The sequence below is a fragment of the Myotis yumanensis genome, unplaced genomic scaffold, assembly GCF_028538775.1.
Source record: "Myotis yumanensis isolate MYYU_CA2020_CCGP unplaced genomic scaffold, mMyoYum1.0.hap1 SCAF_1, whole genome shotgun sequence".
NCBI classification, from domain to species: Eukaryota; Metazoa; Chordata; class Mammalia; order Chiroptera; family Vespertilionidae; genus Myotis; species Myotis yumanensis.
In genome coordinates, this window is record NW_027223752.1 from 196,483,928 (window position 1) to 196,506,225 (window position 22,298).

At 33.8% G+C, this 22,298-nt stretch overlaps 1 protein-coding gene across 1 annotated transcript in view; it reads left to right on the plus strand.

Annotated features, from left to right (window-relative positions):
• The window catches only part of LOC139007050 (beta-casein-like), a 36,958-nt gene extending 16,076 nt beyond the window's left edge, over positions 1-20,882 (plus strand). Inside the window, exons 6-7 of the mRNA XM_070410039.1 lie at positions 19,819-19,860; positions 20,574-20,882. Of these exons, the coding sequence (XP_070266140.1) occupies positions 19,819-19,824 (6 nt within the window). The 3' untranslated portion in view covers positions 19,825-19,860; positions 20,574-20,882. The remainder of the gene's footprint in view (positions 1-19,818; positions 19,861-20,573) is intronic.
• The last annotated feature ends 1,416 nt before the right edge of the window (positions 20,883-22,298 follow it).

A 22,298-nucleotide genomic window follows, 5' to 3' on the forward strand; every position in this document is an offset into this window, starting at 1 on the left:
AGGCTGGCTGAGGGGCCCCCTCAAGTGCACGAATTACGTGCACCAGGGCTCTAGTAGTATCATAAAAACAGACAAAACGGGCATCTTAAACAGACCAAGAGAGGAAAGGTAGTAGTATTAAAGCAAAGAAAAGGTAAAGCTTGTGTATATAGAATAAGCAAAGAGAGATTTGGAGAAACAAAATGAGAGAGAGGATAACACATAAAAAATGGAATAGTTCACCAGGTAAGCAGAGCAAAAATGGAAACAGGCTGATCATTTAGATTGTTGTGACATTATAGGGGCCTTACATAATGACATATGATGTAATAATTAAGGTAAGGTTTAAAGAAATGTTTAGAAGTTAGAATTCAAGCAACAGAAACAGTTTTTATAATAGAGGTAGAAAAAATCAGATAGGTTTCTGGCTTGAGAATTGTGGAGGTGGTATTACCTTAGTATTAGAAAACTTATGATAATGGACAAAGAAAAGTCAAATTAAAGGAGTTTCAGGGAAAATAATTATAGATAAATTGAGAAGTTGGATTGGTAAAAATGATTTAATCTCCAAAAAATATTATTCAACAAAAGTTCTTTAATCTGGGACTCTGATAGGCTTTCTGTAATCCAATATATACAAGTGAACTCATTTCTGTTGCTGTTGTATGAGAAATAAATCTAATTATTCATTTCTCAGTTACAGACTTCTAAATAAAAACATATTATAAACTATAAGGTAAATAGTGAGTAAAAATTTTTTCCCACTGATCATTTTAGGCCCTCACTTTTGATAGAATAATAGAAAAACATTTTTATTCTGATAATAGAAGAAACTATTCTGTATAATAATTCTAAATCCCAGACATATGAAGCACAATTTGTGACTGATGGTATTTCTCTTGTTCCTTATATGCTGATTTTGCCTCATTGGTTTAAACTTAGGACTGTATCATTGGAAAAACTAAGAAAATTATGTTTCTTGATGAAGTTTTTTTTATCCTCTACTACTTACCAAACATTTAGTCATGTGATAATACAAATTAAAATGCAGCTTTTAGTATTGTTCATATTTCAAATTTTATTGAAAGTAGGGAATTAAGGTAAATTCAAAGAAACTAATTATAGATAGATACCCAGATAGATAATTTAGGATTTTTAAAGAAATATTATCCAAAGAACACAATGATAAAAATTTGATGTAGTATAAATTTCAACCAAATCACAATGAAATAAAAATATATTACATAAAATGAATCAATAAAACAAAATAGTCTATTATATATATAGTGCTAATTAGGCAGAAAATCAGAAACTATTTTTATGATAAAAAAACAATGAAAATGTAATGGAAAATGAATTAGTGATAGTAATACAGTAACTTTGGTGATGGTTAATTAAACCTTTGAAATAATACACACATGTGAAAAAAATTAAACTTAATGCTACTCAAGGGATCATTTTTTGTATAAAAGATAATCTTAACCTTTAAGTTAAAGGTAAAATTAAATATTAACACAGTGGTTGTTATAAATTGAGTCAAGAAAATAAAAAGACATCTAGGATTTTCCATCTATGGAGAACATGAGCATATCTCCCCTTTGTTCTATATTATTCCTTTGGTACAATGCTTGCTGTAAATTTAGGGTCATTGTGATCCTGTCCTCAACTTCCAACTCTGACATAGGATCATTACTTCTTTCAATCATTTCTTTATGGGAAATTACCGATAAATAATGTACATTTTAAAAATAGTTTATAATTTACTCTGCCAAACAAAAATCAGAAAAAGACATCATATTACATTTTTCGTAAATATATTACCTTTTACCCAAGATGAGTCGTAAGAGTTCAAGAAACTGATACTGTGAAGCCTTAAGAGATGGTGTGTTTTTCTAGAGGACTGGTGTATTTATATACCCTGAAATCCTCCATTTGTTTTTCTAAATCATGTCAACTATGAGATGATAAATATTGAACTAAAAATAATGCCCCAAATCTGTCCCCAAAGATACTAAGAATAGACTTAAAGTTTACAATAGGAGATTGTGAAGCAGAGTGACGAGGAAATAATTGTGCTCATCATGTGTTAATCCCAGAGTTTGTCTAGTTATACATGAACAAGCCTCAGAGAAATGTGTGCTACGGTAAAGTGAGCGTGGAAATGAATTGAAATGGTGAAAGTGTGTTTGTGGAACACCACCTGCTCTATTTGAACAAATGCATGTCTAAGATGGGAAAACTCCATGTCCAAAATGATACTATTTTATCAAAATTTTACAGGTTTTCTAATATATGGTGGCAACTCTTATAATAATCAAATTGGAGTCACCATTTATTTCAAATATGTCTCCTATGAATTATTACAATGTACCTCTATTCTACTGACTTTGGAATATTTTAAGTCCTAAAGTATATTCAAATGTTTGTCAAAATGCAGTAACCTATCGAGTATAAGATAATAAAACAAATCTTAGTATTAAATTCCAATGATAGCAGAGGTCAGTCCTCTATGTCTCACATAGTAACTGGATCCATATGTTTTGGTATTGAATTTACTTTCTTTGAGTCTCTAGGGGCTCATGTTCCTACTGTGATGTTTTAGCATGATTCTTCCTAGATAGGAGGAAAAACTAATTTTCATTAAGTCCCCAGGTAAGTTTTTATAAAAATTTAGCTCTTTGCAACTGGTTGCATAAAGTAATATACTCAGAACGGAATACTCAGAAAGTCAGTTTTAAGCTTTAGGTATATTTGGTGTCCAAGTCTGTGGTTACTCAAAATGTGGCTCATGTGACCATCACAGTCAGCATCACCAGAGAACTTGTTGCAAATGGGAATTTATAGGCCTTCTTTCCAGGCATGTTGAATCAGAATCCAGGAGGTGCAGCAGCAATCTAATGTTACCAATATCTCTAGGTGATTCCTTGTTTACAATAAATTTTGAGAAACCACATAATCAACTCATAAGTGCATTATGTTTCTGTAGACCTGACTGTATAAATAGAATTTAAGGTTTCAATTTTTATCAAGTGCTTTAAGATAATATTTGTTAGGTGAATCTTCTATGCTATATTCAAACAACAGCAGTAGATATTGTTATTTTCTAGGTAGTAGACAAAACATTAATGTTTTATTAAAGCAAATAAAGTCCAATTCAATTTAAATAATTCATAATCTTTGTTTTATTGATTTCTACTCCTTGTAGATATTTAGACAATTCTCACTTCAAAACAAATCCATTGTCTAGTATATTCTCAATGGATAAAAGTTATACAAGATTCAGTAAGTATAAAAATAAGTATGATTTTTAAAAAATACATCTTGCTTTATTTGTTTGGGGACTGTCAAATGATTTTCTTCTTTCCTTTCTCTTTTTTTTCTCCCTCTCTCTTGCTTATTTGCCTCACATTCTTTTTCCCTTCATTCATTTCTACAGTAATTTCTCTACTAGGTACTATATTCATGGACCTATGATATTCACAATCTACTGAAGAAAGTATAAACTGGCGATTCAAAGACACGACCAAACTACGACATGAGAAAAAAAACGAAAAAAACTCTAGGTAATAAAAATTGATAGTTGCTCATACACCCAGTTAAAACCTACGATTAACCCAACTCACCCGTATTTTAGGCAGGGACACTTATATTTGGGCATTATTCCACACGCCATTTTCTGCTTCAAGGTGATAGGAAGTGTGGGGATTATGTGTGATAGAAGTAAACAAGAACAGTGGAATTTACACATAGGACTGGCCTTGTGTGTTACTTATGGATTCATCCTCTATGAACAGTAGGCCATTTTAGAATATTGATGAACCAGAACTTGTCCTGTTATTGTATAATTAAATAAAACAGGTATCATATAAACTACAACCAAGCACCATAATGATTGAAAATGTCAGTGACAAGGAAAAAAAACAATAAAGAGTGACTGCTATATCACAAGTGTGGCATAAAGTTGGTGGCATAAAGATGCAATCTTTAAATGAGCATTTATGATGATATTTGTGCTGAATTTCCCTTTTCTTATTCTTATCCTCTTTTTTTCCTCCCTCTTTTTTCTCACCCCCCGCCCCACACTTTTCTTCTCTTTCTCCTCTCCCTCCTTTACTTCTCCTGCAATGAATGTATGGAGTCTATGACAAAACGCATGCAGTTTATTTAACTAAAAACCAGTTTGTGTTATATTGCTGTAGAATCAGAAGAGAAGTGGGCAAAGGCCAGAATCCTTTGATAACAACAAGGAAATGTGAAAGAAAATTTGAGAAGTCCATGAAAATTTCCTAGAATGGAAAGAACAGCAGAAGAGATGATCATTTCCAGGCAATTTTTGAATTGTGGAAGCCAAGAAGGTGAAAATTCAGGAAGGAAGTATAATGAACAAATGTTGCAATGACCTTGCAGAGTGCTTAGCCTCCATGAACTACAATCTTCTTATCTAGAATAGATGTAATAAAGTGGGCTCTGGATTAAGCAGAAAATATATAAATTGTATCTCAGATAGAAATGGTTTAAATATAAACATTAGCCCTAGTGGTTTGGCTCAGTTGATAGAGCATTGGCCTGTGGGCTGAAAGGTCTCGGGTTTGATTCCAGTAAAGGACACATGCCTGGGATGTTTCTATCTCTCTCTTCCTCTCCCTGCCTCTCTGACATCAATAAAAATATATTTAAATATAAAGCATAATTAAAAAAATGTTTTTATTGATTTCAGAGAGAGGAAGGAAGAGGGAGAAAGAGATAGAAACATCAGTGATGAGAATCATTATTCAGCTACCTTCTGCATGCCCCCCACTGGGGATCAAGCTTGCAACCTGGGCATGTGTCCTAGACCAGGTGTCAAACAGTGATCTCATGGTTCCTGGGTCGAGTGTCAACCACTGAGCAGCACCAGCCAGGCAAATATAATATTTATGCATCGTCAAAATGTTCATTGGAAAGTGAATCCTACTTTAAATAAATTCACTCAGGAAGATTCAGGAAATGAAAACCAAATCACAGTGATAAAACATCTTTAGAAATTATGTTTCATCTAAAACTTTATGACTGGAGGGAGAAAGTTAGAGATCTGATCAGATATTAGTCAATTTACAGAAGAGTGAGGTGGCAATCTAAAGATAGTTATGCCAAATAGAAGCAATTTTCTCTACAAAATAGGTGATTTTTTTCCTGTAATTGACTAGTGAGTGTGATGAGTTATATGCTTCAAAAATTAGTGCTATTTTTGAATAGTTTGTTGAAGGAAAAGAATTAGAGATGTGTGGCCAAAAGCAAGAAAAATATTTTGTGAGTAGTGTTGTAGTCTATGTATAGGAAACCTAAATTAATTTTTTTTTCCTATAGATTTGAATGTCCTTGGTAGGACAACAGTGTGAGTAAATTTAAGGTATTTCTAGGATTCCGATTTAAACAAGTAGGGCTATTTAAAGCCACAGTTTCACAGAAGTCATTTGAGTTATTGCAAGTATGTACTAAGTGATAAACTTGACATCCTCTATTTTAAAAAACAAATAAAATTGGAAGTGAGCAGAGAAAATAAACATATGTGGAAAGGTTGAGGGGCTGGTGGTTTCTGTAAGGTCAAAGTAAAGAAGGTATCACCGCTTCAATCCCAGGCATGAACAGGTCAACCCAAGAACGTTGGCCTCTGTGGTACGGGAGAATGGCTCAGCACAGAGATTATGGCAGCTGTCCCTTCAGCTCTCTACCCACAGCCACAAATCCCAGTCTCTCCTCAAGGGACTAGCCCACTTCGCCCTCCCTCCACTGTAGCCCTGGATGAGTGACTGCAAACAAAATTGTGTGCACTGGTCCTTTAAGATGGTACCCGTGTCTCTTGCAAACCCCCATCTCTCCCCGGCTGACAGAAAACCTGCATCTTTCACAGGCAGATGTTATGTGGGTGCCTCTTCATGGCTCTGGTGCTCCTGGCTAAAGAGACTGGCTTGGGTTTTAGACTGAGGCTTTCCGGCGGGAATCTCTTCCTCAACCCCACCCTCAGCTAAGATATCCCTCCAGAACCTTGTCGACTGTCTGTGGGAAAGGAGCCAACCCTTTTCACATCTCCACACTTCCTATCAATCTCAATGTGATTTCTGTAAATCCTTGGTTATAGGACTTCTTTTCAGCTAGTCTTCAGTTGGTTATTCAGGATGATTGTTCTATAATCTAGTTGTAATTTCAGTTTGGAGCTGGGGAGAGGTGAGTGTAGCTTGTACCTAACTCCACCACCATTTTGGATCATAGAGAAATAACTTTGAAATATAATCTTTTGTGTATAGTGTTTATTTCAATTTTTCATATTGATAAACTAAGATGCCATAATCATTCCTTTAACCAATTCCTTTTCCCAGTTTGGCTAATACTGATTCAACTTTATATGAGAGTTTCTATGAGGTCAACCAATTCTAATCTATCCTATCTAATAAAAGACAAAAAGGGTAATTGACCGTACCTTTGCTAGCTTCCCATTGGCTAATCAGGGCGATATTCAAATTAACTGAAGCCAGCTGAGCAGCAAGGCCTCACGCCCGAGATCAGCAGAGCCTCCAGGCCTCACGCCCTGGGGATCGGTGGAGCCGCGAGGCCTCACGCCCCCAGGGATCAGCCCTCATGGCTGGGGGGAGGGGTGGCTCTGGCTGGAGCCCAGCCAGAGCAAAGGCCTGGGTCCCTGGTGCCAGAGGAAAACTGGTGCCAGCTGCTAAGGGAAGGGACGGCCTATTGCATGAATCTCTTTGTTCAACAGGCCTCTAGTTTATCACATTTCATATCCTACATTTTTGAACAATTCTAACATTTCTCTGATTTGTCCCTGGTTCATTAGCCACAGTTCCTATTCTCAACCTTCTCCGGGATCCTCATATTTTCAGTAAGTCCATAGAAGCCTGAAGATAACCCCTAATTTAACTCCACAGCAACAGGTAAGCAAAAACAAACAAAAACAAAACAAGCCATAAATGATCTAAGACCCTCTATTAGTGGTTTCTCCAATGACTTTCATTCAGCAAATATTTATTGAATGATGTATTTATTGAGTGTCTGGCTCTCAAGCACTTCTCTGCATGCTGAGGACATAGCAGAGAACAAAAGAGACAAAACCCCCGCTCTCCTGGAGCTTACATTATAATTGGGAATAGAAAACCAGAAATTAAAAAATGCTACATATATCTCAGGTGGTGATATGTGCTCTAAGAAACTAACAGGCAAGGGCACAGATGACATTTGAAATATGAGAGTCCAGAATATCTTCTCTGGTAGAATGACATTTAAGAAAAGGTAAATTGAGTATGGGGATGAGCATGGAAGATCAAAATCCAAAGCAGGAGAAATAGCAAGAGCAATTTAATTACAAATAAAAATATATATGTAATCCAATAAATAAATAAGCAAACAAAATAGAAATGGACTCATAGATACAGAGAAAAGACTGTCAGGTGTCTTGGTGAGGGTGTTGGGGGCTAGGTGAAAAGGATGAAGGGATTAAGCAAAAAAGCCACACACACATAAACACAGATAGCAATATTGTGATTACCAGAAAAATTACCAGGGTGGGGTAGGTAGAAGAAGGTAAATGGGGGATAAGTTGTGTCAGAAGGAGACTTGATGTTGGGGAGGACACACAATACAATATACAAGATGATGGATAGAGTTGTATATTTGAAACCTACATAATGTTATAACCAATATATTTAATAAAAATTTTAAATAAACATTTAATACAAAAAAAAACTTGACAGGCTAATGGGAATAATATAGGTTTCTTATTCTTTGATTCTTGACTAACTTTATTAATAAATTTTAATAGCTGTGTTTTAAATATAAGATGTTTTTATTATATTTGAACAATCTCATTGGAATAATTGAAATACTCTATATACATAATGCAGAAATACCTATTTTTATCTAATAATTTGTCAGAGGTAACACGTATATGTTATACTATACAAAAACCTGGATCATTATGCAAATTCACACTATTTTTTCATTTTACTTTCTTCCCCCCTGAAATGTTTTGGCAGTTATTAAACAGTATCTCAAATATTACTCAGGAAACAGAGGATTTTAGTACCAGCCCTATCTCTAAATAGTCGTAGTGTCCTGAGCAAATAATGCAAATTCTCACATCTTCAGTTTCCCCATCACTAAAAAAATCTTCAAAACACCATATGGGTAATATTTAGTGTATCTTACAGTTCTCATTTTTTTTTAACATTTTTGGTCCCTGTAATATACTCTTTATCCTGGTTTCCTATCTGCTTTCTTTCTTGAGATTGTTATTTACTGGTATATAGCTTCGCCTTTGTGCTTCACCCAAACCTCATGCCTGAGCATTTCAGATCTGTCGCCCAATATGGGAAAGAGCTTTGGATGAGCACATTCTGTTTATGACAAGTAGTCTTAGAACATCTTGCTTTGATTATTTCTTGCTTCTCAATGAGGGTTGTCATATAAAATTTCAATGGATAAAATTCTTATTTTACCTTACAAAATGGCAACTCAAGTTATGTATTGGGAAATCTTGGGTTGCCTACATGGCACTTTGCTACCTACTTGTCATTGTGTTCTGAAGCTTACCTAACCAGTGACACTGATGTTAAACTTCTGGATTTTCAATTTTTTCTTAGACAAGCATTTTTCTCTAGAGTATTGTTAGTGATCTTTTTTTTTTTTTTGATCAAGGTTTTACATACATTCTGGCCCAACAGACTCAATAAGTACTGATTTATGTAATTCAAAATTGTTGAAAAGGTGTCATAAAGAAGTGCTGTATATATTGTACAATATGTAAATCATTTTGCTGAGAAAATGAAAAGGAAATATTGAATGGGTAGGACATGAATGCTTTTGTATTTCTTTTCTTAGAAATCATGCAAATTTATGCCAGTGACAATGGCAACTGAGAGCAGACATGGCTCTTTCCAATAGGACTTATGACATGGATTGTTTCATCATTTCTTTTCATGCCTTCTGCCTTGCTCAGTATGAACATGGTCCAAGAATAAATATTAGCTGAATGGTTGAAACAGACAATAGACATTGACTTAGGTTTTCTAAGCAGTATAGTGACAATTAGCAGTGATCCCCTCCCTCAAACATCAAGCATGATATAAATGCAAGTTATATTACAAAGGAAAATTATTAAGTATGCAAATACTTTATTTACTTGCTTTAAAAGGGCATATACCTGTGCTAAAGTCCTGAATGTATTACCTCTTAAACACAGCAAACAGAAAAAGAGAAGAGTGTAAAATTGAGCAGTGTAAAACACAATCAACCAATTATGTTTATGTACTTAATTGAACAAAAACTTGAAGACTGCTTTTGTAAATAGGCACATACTAAGTACTTTTGAAGCCTGCTTCAGACATTATTGTGAACTTTGGGAAAGACCCTTTTCCTCCCTGGGCTCCAGATTCCTTTATTCTTTTTTTTTTTTAAATTTTTTATGTGTAAAGTATTACATATTTCTCCCTTTTCTAATCTTCTGTCCTTCCATAAACATTAGCTGATGAACATTAACTCACTGCAAAAGATATGAGCTCAAACCTGAGAAGTCTCAATTTAATAAATTTGTAGCATTATCAATTATTTTTTACAAGTAGTTATTTTCTAGATGTAATTCTGTCCTAAAACCCATCAGCAAATTCGCACCAACTCCAGAATAATTTTTTTAGAAAATCCTTTATTGTTTAAAGTATTACATATAGGAATATATATGTCTCCTTTTCAGAATATAATTCTTGCTTATAAGGAGCACAGCATGCTTTGCTCGTTGTTATCTGACCTCTTTTTCATTCTCTGTTCTCATCTCCAGATTCCCTGCATTGTATTTTATGACCCCGATTCACTACTTGATTTAGTTGTATTTACTGGTTTCTGATATCCAAGACCCTATTCCTTTATTTCTTTTTAGCCTAAAATTCTCTCTCCTCCTCAAGTCAAACCCTTCATCTGGCTTCAAGATCCTACTCATGACTCCTGTCTCCAAGAAGATCCTCTTTGCTTCTCCTATTCATCAGCTAACATAAATTAGGCATTTCCCTTGTGTGTATTGCACCTTATTATAGTTTTATTTTAAAATGTTTGTTACAGCCCTAGCTGATATGGCTTAGTGGATAGAGCATCAGCCTGTGGACTGAAGGGTCCCAGGTTAGATTCCAGTCAAGGGCATATGCCCGGGTTGCTGGCTCTATCACCAGTAGGGGGCATGCAAGAGGCAGCCAATCAATGATTCTCTTTAATCATTCATGTTTCTATCTCTCTCTCCCTCTCCCTTCCTCTCTGAAATCAATAAAAATATACAAAATATGTATTTTTAAAATGTTTTTTAATTTCATAACAAGTCAGCTTCATATTAATTTATCCTAAAGGTTTTGATGTCCTTAGGGACAAGAATTTTGTCTTTTTTATTGTTGTTGCATTCTTGGGAACTAGCAAAATTCTGGCAAACAAAGATATTAAAATGGAGTATATTTAACTATTGACCTTCAACAACCTTCATATCTGCCTATCTTCAATACTGCATACTTGAATATCTTTGGATCTAGTCATTGTCCAGAAAGTCTCTTTTTGGCTTTCTTTCTTTCTTTTTTTTTTTTTTTTTTTCTTCTTTTTTTTTGAGAGAAAGGAAAGAAGAGAAAAAGAGAAACAGAGAAACATGAATGTGAGAGAGACACATTGCATGGTTTTCTGCTGGACGCACGCCAACTAGGCACTGGGATTGAACCCACAACCCAGGTATGAACCTTGACCAGGAATTGAACTTGGGACATTTCAGTGTGTGGGCCAAAGCTCTAACCACTGAGAATACCAGCTGGGGCCAGAAAGTCTGTTCTTTCTGATGCTGAAATTCCCAGCTGGTCAAAAACTGTAATCTGTACTTCTTAACATTGCTCACTCTTATAGGACTTGCTTTTTCCTTTTTTTTTCCCTTTTCTTTCTTCAAGCCCATATGAGAGTTCTGGTTTATTACTCAACTACTGCCATCTCCTCTTTCCTAGCTCCACCACTTCATGATTAGAAATTTTAGTACAAACACATTCAATTCCCTGTCCTTACCCCAACATTCCTTTGATCTTTTGATATTGTAATGCAACCTTCTTGGCATAAATCAACTGGGGTAAAGAAAACAAGCTGATTTCTACTCTCATTAGGCATTACTGTTGAGGAAATCTTCATTCATTTTTATTTTCACAGTAACCGAAAATGTTCCCTCTTTTAAATATCACAAACTCATCACCACTTGTCTCACTTTCAGTTGAAAACTCAATCATTCACATCAGTAGGGAAAATAAGATCATTTAATTTTAATTTTTCTACCCTATATTTCAAAGTATATATCATGTTTACTGATCTTATCCTCTTTTTTTTTATACCAGCCATCCAGATTCCTTTTCTTGGCTGTTTCTTTACAGAGGGAGGCTTATTCCTCTTGTGTACAAGGTAAAGGTTTTAAGAAATGATTTTTTTATCCCCAGATTAAGCGTCACTGGAGCGAGTAATTTGACTTACACAATGAAGCTACCATCATGGACTTATCTTGTCATTTTTCCCCCAATGTGGCACAAAGCACTAACAACTGCTCCGATTAGCATGAAATTGTGGCCTTTGTGAAGCCCCTACGTTCCACTCGCTCTCATATAATGTTTCCCCACAGCTGAGATCTTGACGAACCACCAAGTGCTAGAAACCTATGTCTCAAAGCTTGGCCTCTGAGCCAGAAGGCCACTGTCCTCTAAGGATTGTCTTTAGTTATTCGATAATTTCATTTCCTGGACTGATTTCCTTTACAGATGTGAATTGCTCCCTTGTTAAAATGCTCCTGGGCATTTCTGGGGACAGATATTAGGCAGAAATTATCTTCTGATAATGTCAATTTCTTGGAATTGAAACTCACTATTGATTTTTTTCAAACAATAAAATTAGCATACCATTAAATATACTATATAAGTAGCCACAAAAGCAGACAGACCATCATTCACTAAGCTCTTTCTTCACTTCTCGTTCTCCACTTTGAAGAAAGGTAAGAACTTAAGATATAAGTTTGATGTGTCCTGTTTTTGCTTTATTTTAAACTTGGTATTTATACATATATGATATATATACATATACATATAAAGAAAATAATTTTTAAAATATAGTATTTGAAAAAAAGTATTTATGTAGTGCTGACTTTATTTTAAAAACTTATGTGAAAATAGTAAAAGTGCTTATAAAGATTTGGTAAAAATTATAATGATCACATAAGCTTAATGAGTTCAAGAAAATATAATAATGGTGATTAATATTTTTTAATACAAGGCTAGTTAAGAGGTTATATTAACAGATCAATTTTCAGGCTCTGACTGGGTAGCTCAGTTGGTTAGAGTGTTGTCTTAATATGCCAAAGTTGAAGGTTCTATCCTTGGTTAGAACACATACAAGAATAAAGCAATAAATGCACAAATAAGTGGAAAATCATATCAATGTCTCTCTCTTTTTGAGATCAATAAATTTAAAACAATTAAACACAACTTAAAAATCTCCTTTCTGAATTAAATAACTCTTCCAATTTTATTAAACATACCACAGTCATTAAAGCAAATATATTTAAATTATTGTAAGGGAATAGGAATAATTATTGGGAAAACTTTATTCACCAGGTAGGTATAGAAGTGGCATGTTGAGTCAAGATATTATAGGAATTGTTTGGGAACATATACTACTAGAAATGCTTTTGAATAATTTTTAGAAGAGTGTATTAATAAAACTTGTTTACAACATGCAGCATACCACTTTTTTCAATTTATATTTCAAAATAATTTAAAAATAGACATATGAAATACAGAATTTAGTTAAAGAGATACAACATTTTACTTTTAAGAAATTCTAGAATATATACAAATAACTTGGAATCAAAAACAAAAGAGTGATTTGAAGAAAGCGTACCTGAGAATAAATTAGTCACTATGGAAATCTGGCTTAAAAAATGGCATATAAAATGCTAATAATAAATTTGGAAAATGTAATGAGATCTTTCATAACCATAATCATCTCTAACACTTTTTTGAAATCTGCGAATAAATTATTTGTAAACTTATGGAGGTCTTAAACAAAGTAAAATTAATACTGCTATTTGCAAGACCATGAATGAATCTTATTATGATAAGCAAAATAAGTCAGACAGAAAAATTCAAGAATTATGTAATTTCACTCACATAGAACTGGACAAACAGGACAAAGTAAAAAACCTTATAGTTACAGACAACACTATGGTGGTTACCACAAGAAAAGAGACATGGGGAGAAGTAGTTAGGGGTAAAGGGAGTCAAATATATGGTGGTTGAAACAGATTTGACATTAGCTGGTAAGTAAATAATGCAATACACCAATGATATACTATAGAAATGTACACTTGAAACATATAATTTTATTAACCAATGTCACCACAATAAATTAAATTTAAAAATAATTGTATAACAACCTTAAGGAAAGGCTAGGAAATATACTTTTGCTGAAAAAGAAAAATATTTCAACATTAAAATATAGAAAATAATATTTTCTGATGAATTAGAAAGCTTTTTTCATGAAATATTTGTAGTTTAGAGATTCAGTTTATAAATCTGTTTATAAATTGAAGATTATTTGTCAACATGTATTGATAGGACAAATAATATTTTTACAAGAAATTATAGAGATGAAACAAAGTCAAGCATTGAATACATTATGGTAAAAAATGTTAACAAATAGTTTATGTTATGCTACAAGAAGGAGTGGTCTGCAGTAGCGACTGGGCAACAGAATCTGATCCTTTGATAAATCAAGAGATTACAGAAAAAAGAAAAGACATGGTGTATGATATATAAAGTTACATGTCACAAAGGAGAAGAGACATCATTAGGATTATGAGGATGAAGACTGTGTACTGGGTACACATGAAAAATAAAGAAACCATTCAGTCCAAGAAATATCTGTATAAGTGAAGCAAATAATGAAATGCTTAAACAAAGATCCCAGTCTTGCTTAGAAATAAGGACATATGATTAAACAAAATATTCCTAGAAAGGTAAAAACAAAATATGTTCTTCTATGTATACATTTTCTTTAATCAGCGTTTTCCCAACAGATATGAGGATTCATTAGGGCTGAGACCTTAATATTTTGTTCTATTATTTTAAATCAAGACACCAGACAGCATCGGATATTTAAGGATGTGAAATAAATATTACTCATTTTGAATAAATGATGCAATTAATAAAGTTTTATATAAAATTTAAAGCTTCTTTCTATCTTTTGAAAAAACACACAGCATACTGTATTTAAATGAGATAAAAAAGAGTGAGGTAGGGTACAGCTGATAGCTGAAAAAAATCTGAATGGTTGGCATTAAACTATAAAATTGATATGTCAGATCAAGTTGCCATTGTAGATTTTGTCTTTGGTGTATAATAAAACTTCTCTTAGTATTTTTTTCTAAAATGCAAATATTTTACATTGTTTTTAGTTTCTTTTTAAAAAAGTAATTCTACCTAAATAAGAGGTTAGACAACTACACTATCATTTCCTCATTTTCCCTTTCACAGGACTTGAGAGCCATGAAGGTCCTCATCCTTGCCTGCCTCGTGGCCCTTTCTCTTGCCTGGGAGGTAAGAAAAAACGCTAAATGATTAACATTAAATGCACATATAAAGCTGAATTTCAGCAAATATTTTGTTAATCACTTATTTTCACCCATTATTTCAATAGAGTCCTGTAGGACCATAAATCTTGGTTAAATGTTTTCTACACCACTGGGAAACCAGTCCCTAAAAAACAAACAAACCAATAAGCATCAGGCAAAAGAAGAAGAAACAAATATATAAACAATAAAAAGGAGTCATATTGAACACATACAATTGCATGTAGTGCAACCTAGATAAACATGTCAGTGATGAAACTGATGTACCTTTTACCCTGGGGCATCAGGCCAAATCCTACCTGTGTCTACTCAAAGAAATCCAGAGGGTGAAGCATAAAACAATAGTCATATTTATAAATATACTTGTAACCATAATGAAAAGTGTTTGATACAAATTCAAATAACTCCCTTTCTGTTACTTGTGAAAAACTGTTCTTCACTCAGGTAAAATAAAATTATACTATTGAAGTTATCAAGTATAAAAGACATAAAACACGATTGCATTTCAAGGATCTCAGAAGACATACAACATTTTTTTATTTCTTAAGTTTGTGAAGGACATATCTCTGCATAAAGAAGGTGAAAAGTAAATAGAAAATGAGTTAGCTATGGAAACTAAATGGTGTTTTGTTTTGTTTTTGTTTTTACAGAAAAAAGAACTCAGTGTATCTAGTGAGGTAAGATTTTATTTATAGAAAAATTTAACAACTATGAATAGTAACATTCTGCCCTGGCTGTTATGGCTCACTTAATTGGAGGGTTGTCCCATACACCAAAAGGCTGTGGGTTTAATCCTTGGTTGTGGTGGAAAGGAGGCAAGTTATACATGTTTCTCTCCTGCATCGAAGTCTCTCTTTCTCTCTCTCTGTCTCTCTCGCTCTCAAATTGAAATATAAAAAAAATAAAAAATAATATTCTCTGATGATCCAGTTATTGATTTTGTATTTTTCTTTACAGACTGTAGAAAGCATTTCCAGCAGTGAGGTAAGACAATGTTCCTTTTGTGGCTATTTTCCATACAGGAAGAATAAATTGCTAGATACTCTTGAAGGAGTGAGGAACAACTCAGGCAGTATAAGGCCTGCAAAATCACTTGGTCTGGCCCTGCCAAGGCATTAGGGGTGAGCTAATGAAATGTTTTACCAAATATAGCAGGCTAATTTTTAAGTTGATAATTTAAAATGGCCCCCAAACGATGATATAAATATCCAAATTGTCCTTGGCAGAAAAAAGGTTCCCCACCCCTGCTTATACTGTGTTACTTTAGGGTATTTAAGTCATGGCAGCTAGTTCTGACACATAAATTCTAATGTAAATTTCCATGATGTATTTAAGAACAAAGTAAAATGCCTGCAGAATTCTCTGTTCAAGCACTTTCTGTGCTAGCTGCTACTTGGATTGTCACTGTGCCTCACCCTCTTCTTCAAGAGAACTCTACAGTCCTTTTTTTGTGTCTTGAGCTCTCTCCACCCTGACCTCATGTCCTGCTTTGACTGCTTTTTGAGCACTTTCTGTGGATTAAACATTGAGTAGGAGCTGTGCTACAAATTGAAAAGCAGATGCCCATAGGAAAGAATTGCAATATAGGGGTGGGAAGACATGCAAATAGACATATTTTGTCATTACAGGAGTCACTTTAGTAAATAAGAAGCAGTGAGACTTAGTTTTAGTCTTCAGTCTGTCTGGGAGAGTCAGGCAGATATGTACACTTGCACCACTGTTGGGGTCTGTCACCTGATAAATGGTACCTGGATTACTTTATGTCTTCTTAAAGGTTACCAGATCCTTAGGGAAAGTATTTTAGTTCTTACAGTTCATTTGAAGACTGAACATAACTAATGAACTAAGAATAATGAACAGAATGTATGAACACTTATAATTTCTTATTAATGAATTTTATTCTTTTAGAATCAGATGGCGTCTTTTGTTGATTTTGTATTTTTCATTTGTTGTCATAGGGAGGGAACATAGAGGGAAAACTAGCGTCTATAAAATGCCTCTGTTTGTAATATGTTTGCTAATTTCCTCTTCTTTCTTGACTGCATTCATCTGTCTCTTTTATAGAATAAGCTTGTGTAAAACAGTGAAACATATAAGTTTCAGTAATTATGCTGTATTTTAAATATTATCAAGCAAGATGTCCACATTAACCTTGTAATTTCTTCATTTTCTGTTTCATACTGGCAAAAAAATTTCCATTATAACTTAACCTATTTTTATTTTTATTTTTATGAAGGAATCCATTACCCACATCAACAAGGTAAAGCTATTTATTTTTAAAATTTATTGGAGTGACATTGGTTAATAGGATCATATAGAATTTAAATGTACATTTCTATGATACATGATCAGTATATAGCATTCTGTGCCCATCACCCTAAGTCAAATCATCTTCATTCACCATTTTTGACCCCATTTATCCTTTACCCCCAAACCTCTTCTTTCTGGCAACCACCATACTATTGTGTCTATGAATTTCAGTTTTATATTCCACTTAAGGTGTGTGTGGGGAGGAGATAAAACACTTATATTTAAATGTAATATTTTCAAAATGTCCTACATTTAATTACTACAGATCATACTATTTATTTTCAAGTTATTTGTTTTTTAACAGAAACTTGAGCAGTTTGAAAATGAGAAACAGCAACAAAGAAAGGTAATCTGTTCATGATGCATATATTTCAAAAATTATTATAAAATATAATCCATACAAAAAGAAGTGCATTATTCAGTCCAAAGAATTGTAATAAAATGCTGCCAGAATAAGAAATAAAATATTATAAATATTTTTAAAGATAAAAGTGAATTTTTAAGCTCATAATCCACTTATAGAAAATAGACTAAATACTTAAGAATAATTATTGATTTGCTCACTTTATTAATGGTGCACCTGTTTTCCAGAAATGTACACTATTGGATACAAGTTCAGGTTGGGAACTAATTTCCCTTATTTTCAAGATAGATAGGCTTATGAAAGAAATGGGAAGAAAATATGGCACAAATCCGAATCTGATCATTGATTAGCTGTATAACTGTGGCCCCAAGTTTCTCTGCACTTCCATTTCTTCAACTATAAACTGAAAATATTAATAATCCCCTAGGGTTGATGAGCTGGCACACAGTAAATACTCAAGGATTTACTTTAAAATTGTATATTTTATATTAACATTGATGAATACAGTTCATAAAAGACTTTGCATGACACAGAGGAGAGAATTGAGATACAGAACAACTGAGTACACAATTGTCTGACAATATCATACAGTTATTAAGTAGCAGACCTTGCTTAAAAATTAGGTTTTCTTAGACAACAAAGAATTATTTCATTAAATTACACATGTGGTAACATAGTTATCTAATTATATTATTTCAACTTCTTGCTTTATCAATGGCTACCATTTGTTTGGAACATACACCAAATATTTCTATAACTGAAAATAAATTTACAAAAAGATGGCTCTTTAAAGACTCACAGAAATGACCATCAGCCAATGAAAGCAGTGCTGGAAGTTAGCTGGTTTTGAGGCACTCCTTCAATTAAAACAGAAATTAAGATTTACTTTTCATTAAAACACAGAGAAATGAACTTTGGAGACATTCCTCTAAGTTTTTAAAAAATTAACTTTCATTATATAAAACAATCTGGTTTAATATTATTCCACCACGTTGAGAAGTGCATGCCCTCTGAGTACCAAACTGTACAGCTAGCCACAGTATTGAAAGCTACTCAGAAAGGAGAAACAAGCTTGAAATCCCTAAACACTGATTTCAGTTTGATCTGGGTCACCCTAAAAAGGAGTGGGTTAGTAAGAAACCTTTCAATGAGTATTTAAATGATTTTCACATGATTTACCAGCATAAGTAAAAGGTTTTCCATCTCTTTCACTCAGGATTCCTCAATAGAGAGGAGGTTAACTCATCATGAATGACAATTATAGCTGAATCATGGACACAAAGATTCTTTTTCTGTTTTTCCAGGATGAACGCCAGGACAAAACCCACCCCTTTGTCCAGCCACAGCCTCTTTTCTATCCTTATGCTGAGCCCATGCCTTACCCTGTCCTTCCACAAAACATGCTGCCTCTTGCTCAGCCTGCTATGGTGCTGCCTCTCCTTCAGCCTGAAGTGATGGAAATCCCCAGTACTAAGGAGACCATCATTCCTAAGCGCAATGTGATGCAATTGCCTAAATCTCCAGTAGTGCCATTTCTTCAGCGCCAGATCCCAAACCTCACTGATCTCAAGGCACAGCTTTCTCTGCCTCTGCTCCAGCCCTGGATGCCCCAGATCCCACAGCCTCTTCTTCAGACTCCCATGCTTCCCACTCAGCCCCTGGCTCAGCCCCTGGTCTCCCTTCCTCAGTCCAAAGTCCTGCCTCTTTCCCAGCAAGTGCTGACCTACCCCCAGAGAGCGATGCCTGCCCAAGCCCTTGTGCTGAACCCAGAGCTTCTGGTTGACCCTACGCAGGCATTCTACCCTGCGATGCAACCTATTGCCCCAGTTTACAACTTACAACAAGTAAGTCCTACTTTATTAACTCTGCTGTTTCATTCATGATGTGTATATATGATAGTAGAAGAAGTGAGAGATCCAGAATAAAAGAAGAAATGAATATTTAATGGACATCCTAATGCACATAGTTGACATCAGGGATTCTCAGTTCTAGTTACACAAATAAATAATCTAGAAATCTTGTTTCCCACCAAGTACCAATGTCTAGGAATACTCATAGGTGTTTAGAAAGAATTGTTCTGATTATGTATGTAGAAGATACTGAATATTTAGAAGAAATTAGTTCAGAGATTCTGATTTAATTGATGTCTAGAGAATATAGCTAAAGAAGATTGAAATGTACTAAAGACAGTTGAATTTGGGAATTTGAGTGTAGAATAGAGAAGTTCTATTATTTTCTACAGTTTTGAAGTTTTCCTTGTGCACATCTATTCTCTACATGCTTTAATGCATATCTTGTTCTATATGTACATGAGAGGACAAATGAGTGAGATATCTATTTCATTATTGGCCAAATTTTTATTTATTTTTTAATTACAATTTTTATCACCATTTATCCTGCCCTCTTACCCTCTTATACCTCCACCCACTCCCACATTGATTAAATTTTTAGAATTGTTCTAGCCAAGAAGTTAATTGTATATTTATTTATTTTTCTCTTTTTTAAGGTTTAAGAGGATTTCAAAGTTAATGTTTGCCCCTCATATTTGGTAAGTTCTTACTGTTGGTGATTAGACTGATTGTCTTTATAGTTAACACATTTTTACATTACATTGTCCTGAATAAGCCCAAGATAGTGACAAACTCCATCAACATACAAAATTAATTATTTATTATCAATGTGTCATGTACATTCACACAGTTGAGTATTATGTACTCACCTGAAATTATGCATCTTATATTTCATTAAATATAATTGCATTATTGACAGATATGTTTTTTAAGTGCCTATGTTCTTATGCTTGATTACCATAATTTTCAGAGTAATACTGAAAACAATTTCTTCTACTTTTATGTAAATATGTATGACTTTTAAAACAATCTACTTGCATTCTCATTTCTACCTTATTAAAATTTAATGGTTTTTATCACATTTAAAATTTACATATTGTCTTTTAATTCATGGGTCAAATAAAAATATTGAGTCCCAGTGTGAGGATTAAAAAGGGGAGAGAATATAACTTTGAGATTCTTGAGATACCAATTTTTACTTATTATGGTAAACTAGATATTTCTCTAAAACAATTCCAAGTCAGATGCTCTTTGGTCTTAGAAGACTTTCATATGCAAGATAGGGCACAACATGGTGCATTGGTAATAAAGTTCCTCTAATGAGTTAGTCACCCCAAAATTATAAATGGAGAGACATGTACGGTTATATAATAAAACACAACTAATTCTATATTTGTTCTCTATTCCATAGAATTGACTGTGACTGGAAATGTGGCATCTTTTCAATTTTTGTATCCTGCTCTACAAAAGTTAACATTTTTAAATGATTTGACATGCAAAACATGAAAATGTATTTATTTATGTATTATATAACATTCATTTTAATTTGACTCATAACCTCTCTTTTCCATATTTTAATTCAGAAGGTACCACAAATTTCAATTTCAAGTTGGAAATGCCATAACCCTATCAATAATATGTATTCAAATAGTTTCTGTAATTGTACTTATTATTGCTATTTCCTAAACAGTCATTTCAATAAATTAACCCTTTACGCATATTAAGTTATCCTGTCTTTATTATAAGTTTTCAAACATAATTGGTTCCTTTAATGTTAACTTTAGATTATTATTGTTGTAAAAAATAGCCAGGGAAGATTGAAATTAAATGGAGAGCTTTGAATTAAGTATTAAGATATATTGAAAAGTAGAGGGAAAAGATAATCATATGCTGGGTTTGCTCTAGAAAGACTTGGTTACCCCCATTGTCACAGTTTAACTATTACACCTGTGCCTTTCACCCTCCAAAGTACACAACATTAGATGTCAGATTCTTTGGTCTCCCTAGAAAAAAAGTTTCAAATGTGAAATTTGATTCACAGCTCTGCAACATAGCAGCTAAGTTGTGCTTTAAAAGTTACTTGATCTTTTAGGGCAGTGATGGCGAACCTATGACACGCGTGTCAGAGGTGACACGCCAACTCATTTTTTTGGTTGATTTTTCTTTGTTAAATCGCGTTTAAATATATAAAATAAATATCAAAACTATAAATCTTTGTTTTACTATAGTTGCAAATATCAAAAATTTTCTATATGTGACACGGCACCAGAGTTAAGTTAGGGTTTTTCAAAATGCTGACACGCCAAGCTCAAAAGGTTTGCCATCACTGTTTTAGAGCTTCGATTTCAACATCTATATAAGAGCCAATTTAAAGGGTTTTATTGAAGTTTGAATGTGATTAGTGGACTGCACAGTACCTGATAAGTGTTTCTTGTTGCTCTGTATTGCTGACTTGACTTATATCAGAGCAGCAAGAGCCAGTACCACAATCAGTAGAGGTGGGTTATGTGATTTTTGCCAGTAATGCCCAAGAACCGAAAACTTACAGAAAGCTCTGATATGCATTGTCACTGACAGTGGAATAATTATTTCATTGTGATGAATTATTCCTCTACCAACTCCTGCATTGCACACTCAGGTCCGTCCACTTGAGTTTACACAATGATTCATCGCTAGCAATTATTCCCACTTTGCTGCATCCTCCACGTTTTCCTAACCTTCAGGATCAAGTGCAAACCAAACATATGTTATCCTTTGATCAACCTGTTCCCATCAAGCTTTTGTCCCTACTGAATCGACTTATTTTTCCAAGATCTCCAACTTTCTTCTTGATAAAATGTTCGTGTTAACCATCTTTTCAGTGCTATTTGGTAAACTTGATTATTCTTACTTTTTTGAAATATCAGACTTCTCTTCATTTGCAATCCTAAACCTGTTAAACCCTTGGTTTCTCCCTTAATTAACTAGCCATTTCTTTGCAGTATCCCTTCTGATATTTTGTTTTCCAAATCGTTTAGGGTTGGAGTACCCTCGAGTTAGCCTTATCTGGCTGATATTGTTTAGTTTCATGGTTTTAATCCATCCATCATCTGAGAGCATCTAAATGTATATCTTCAAACTTCTGTCCTCATCTCCA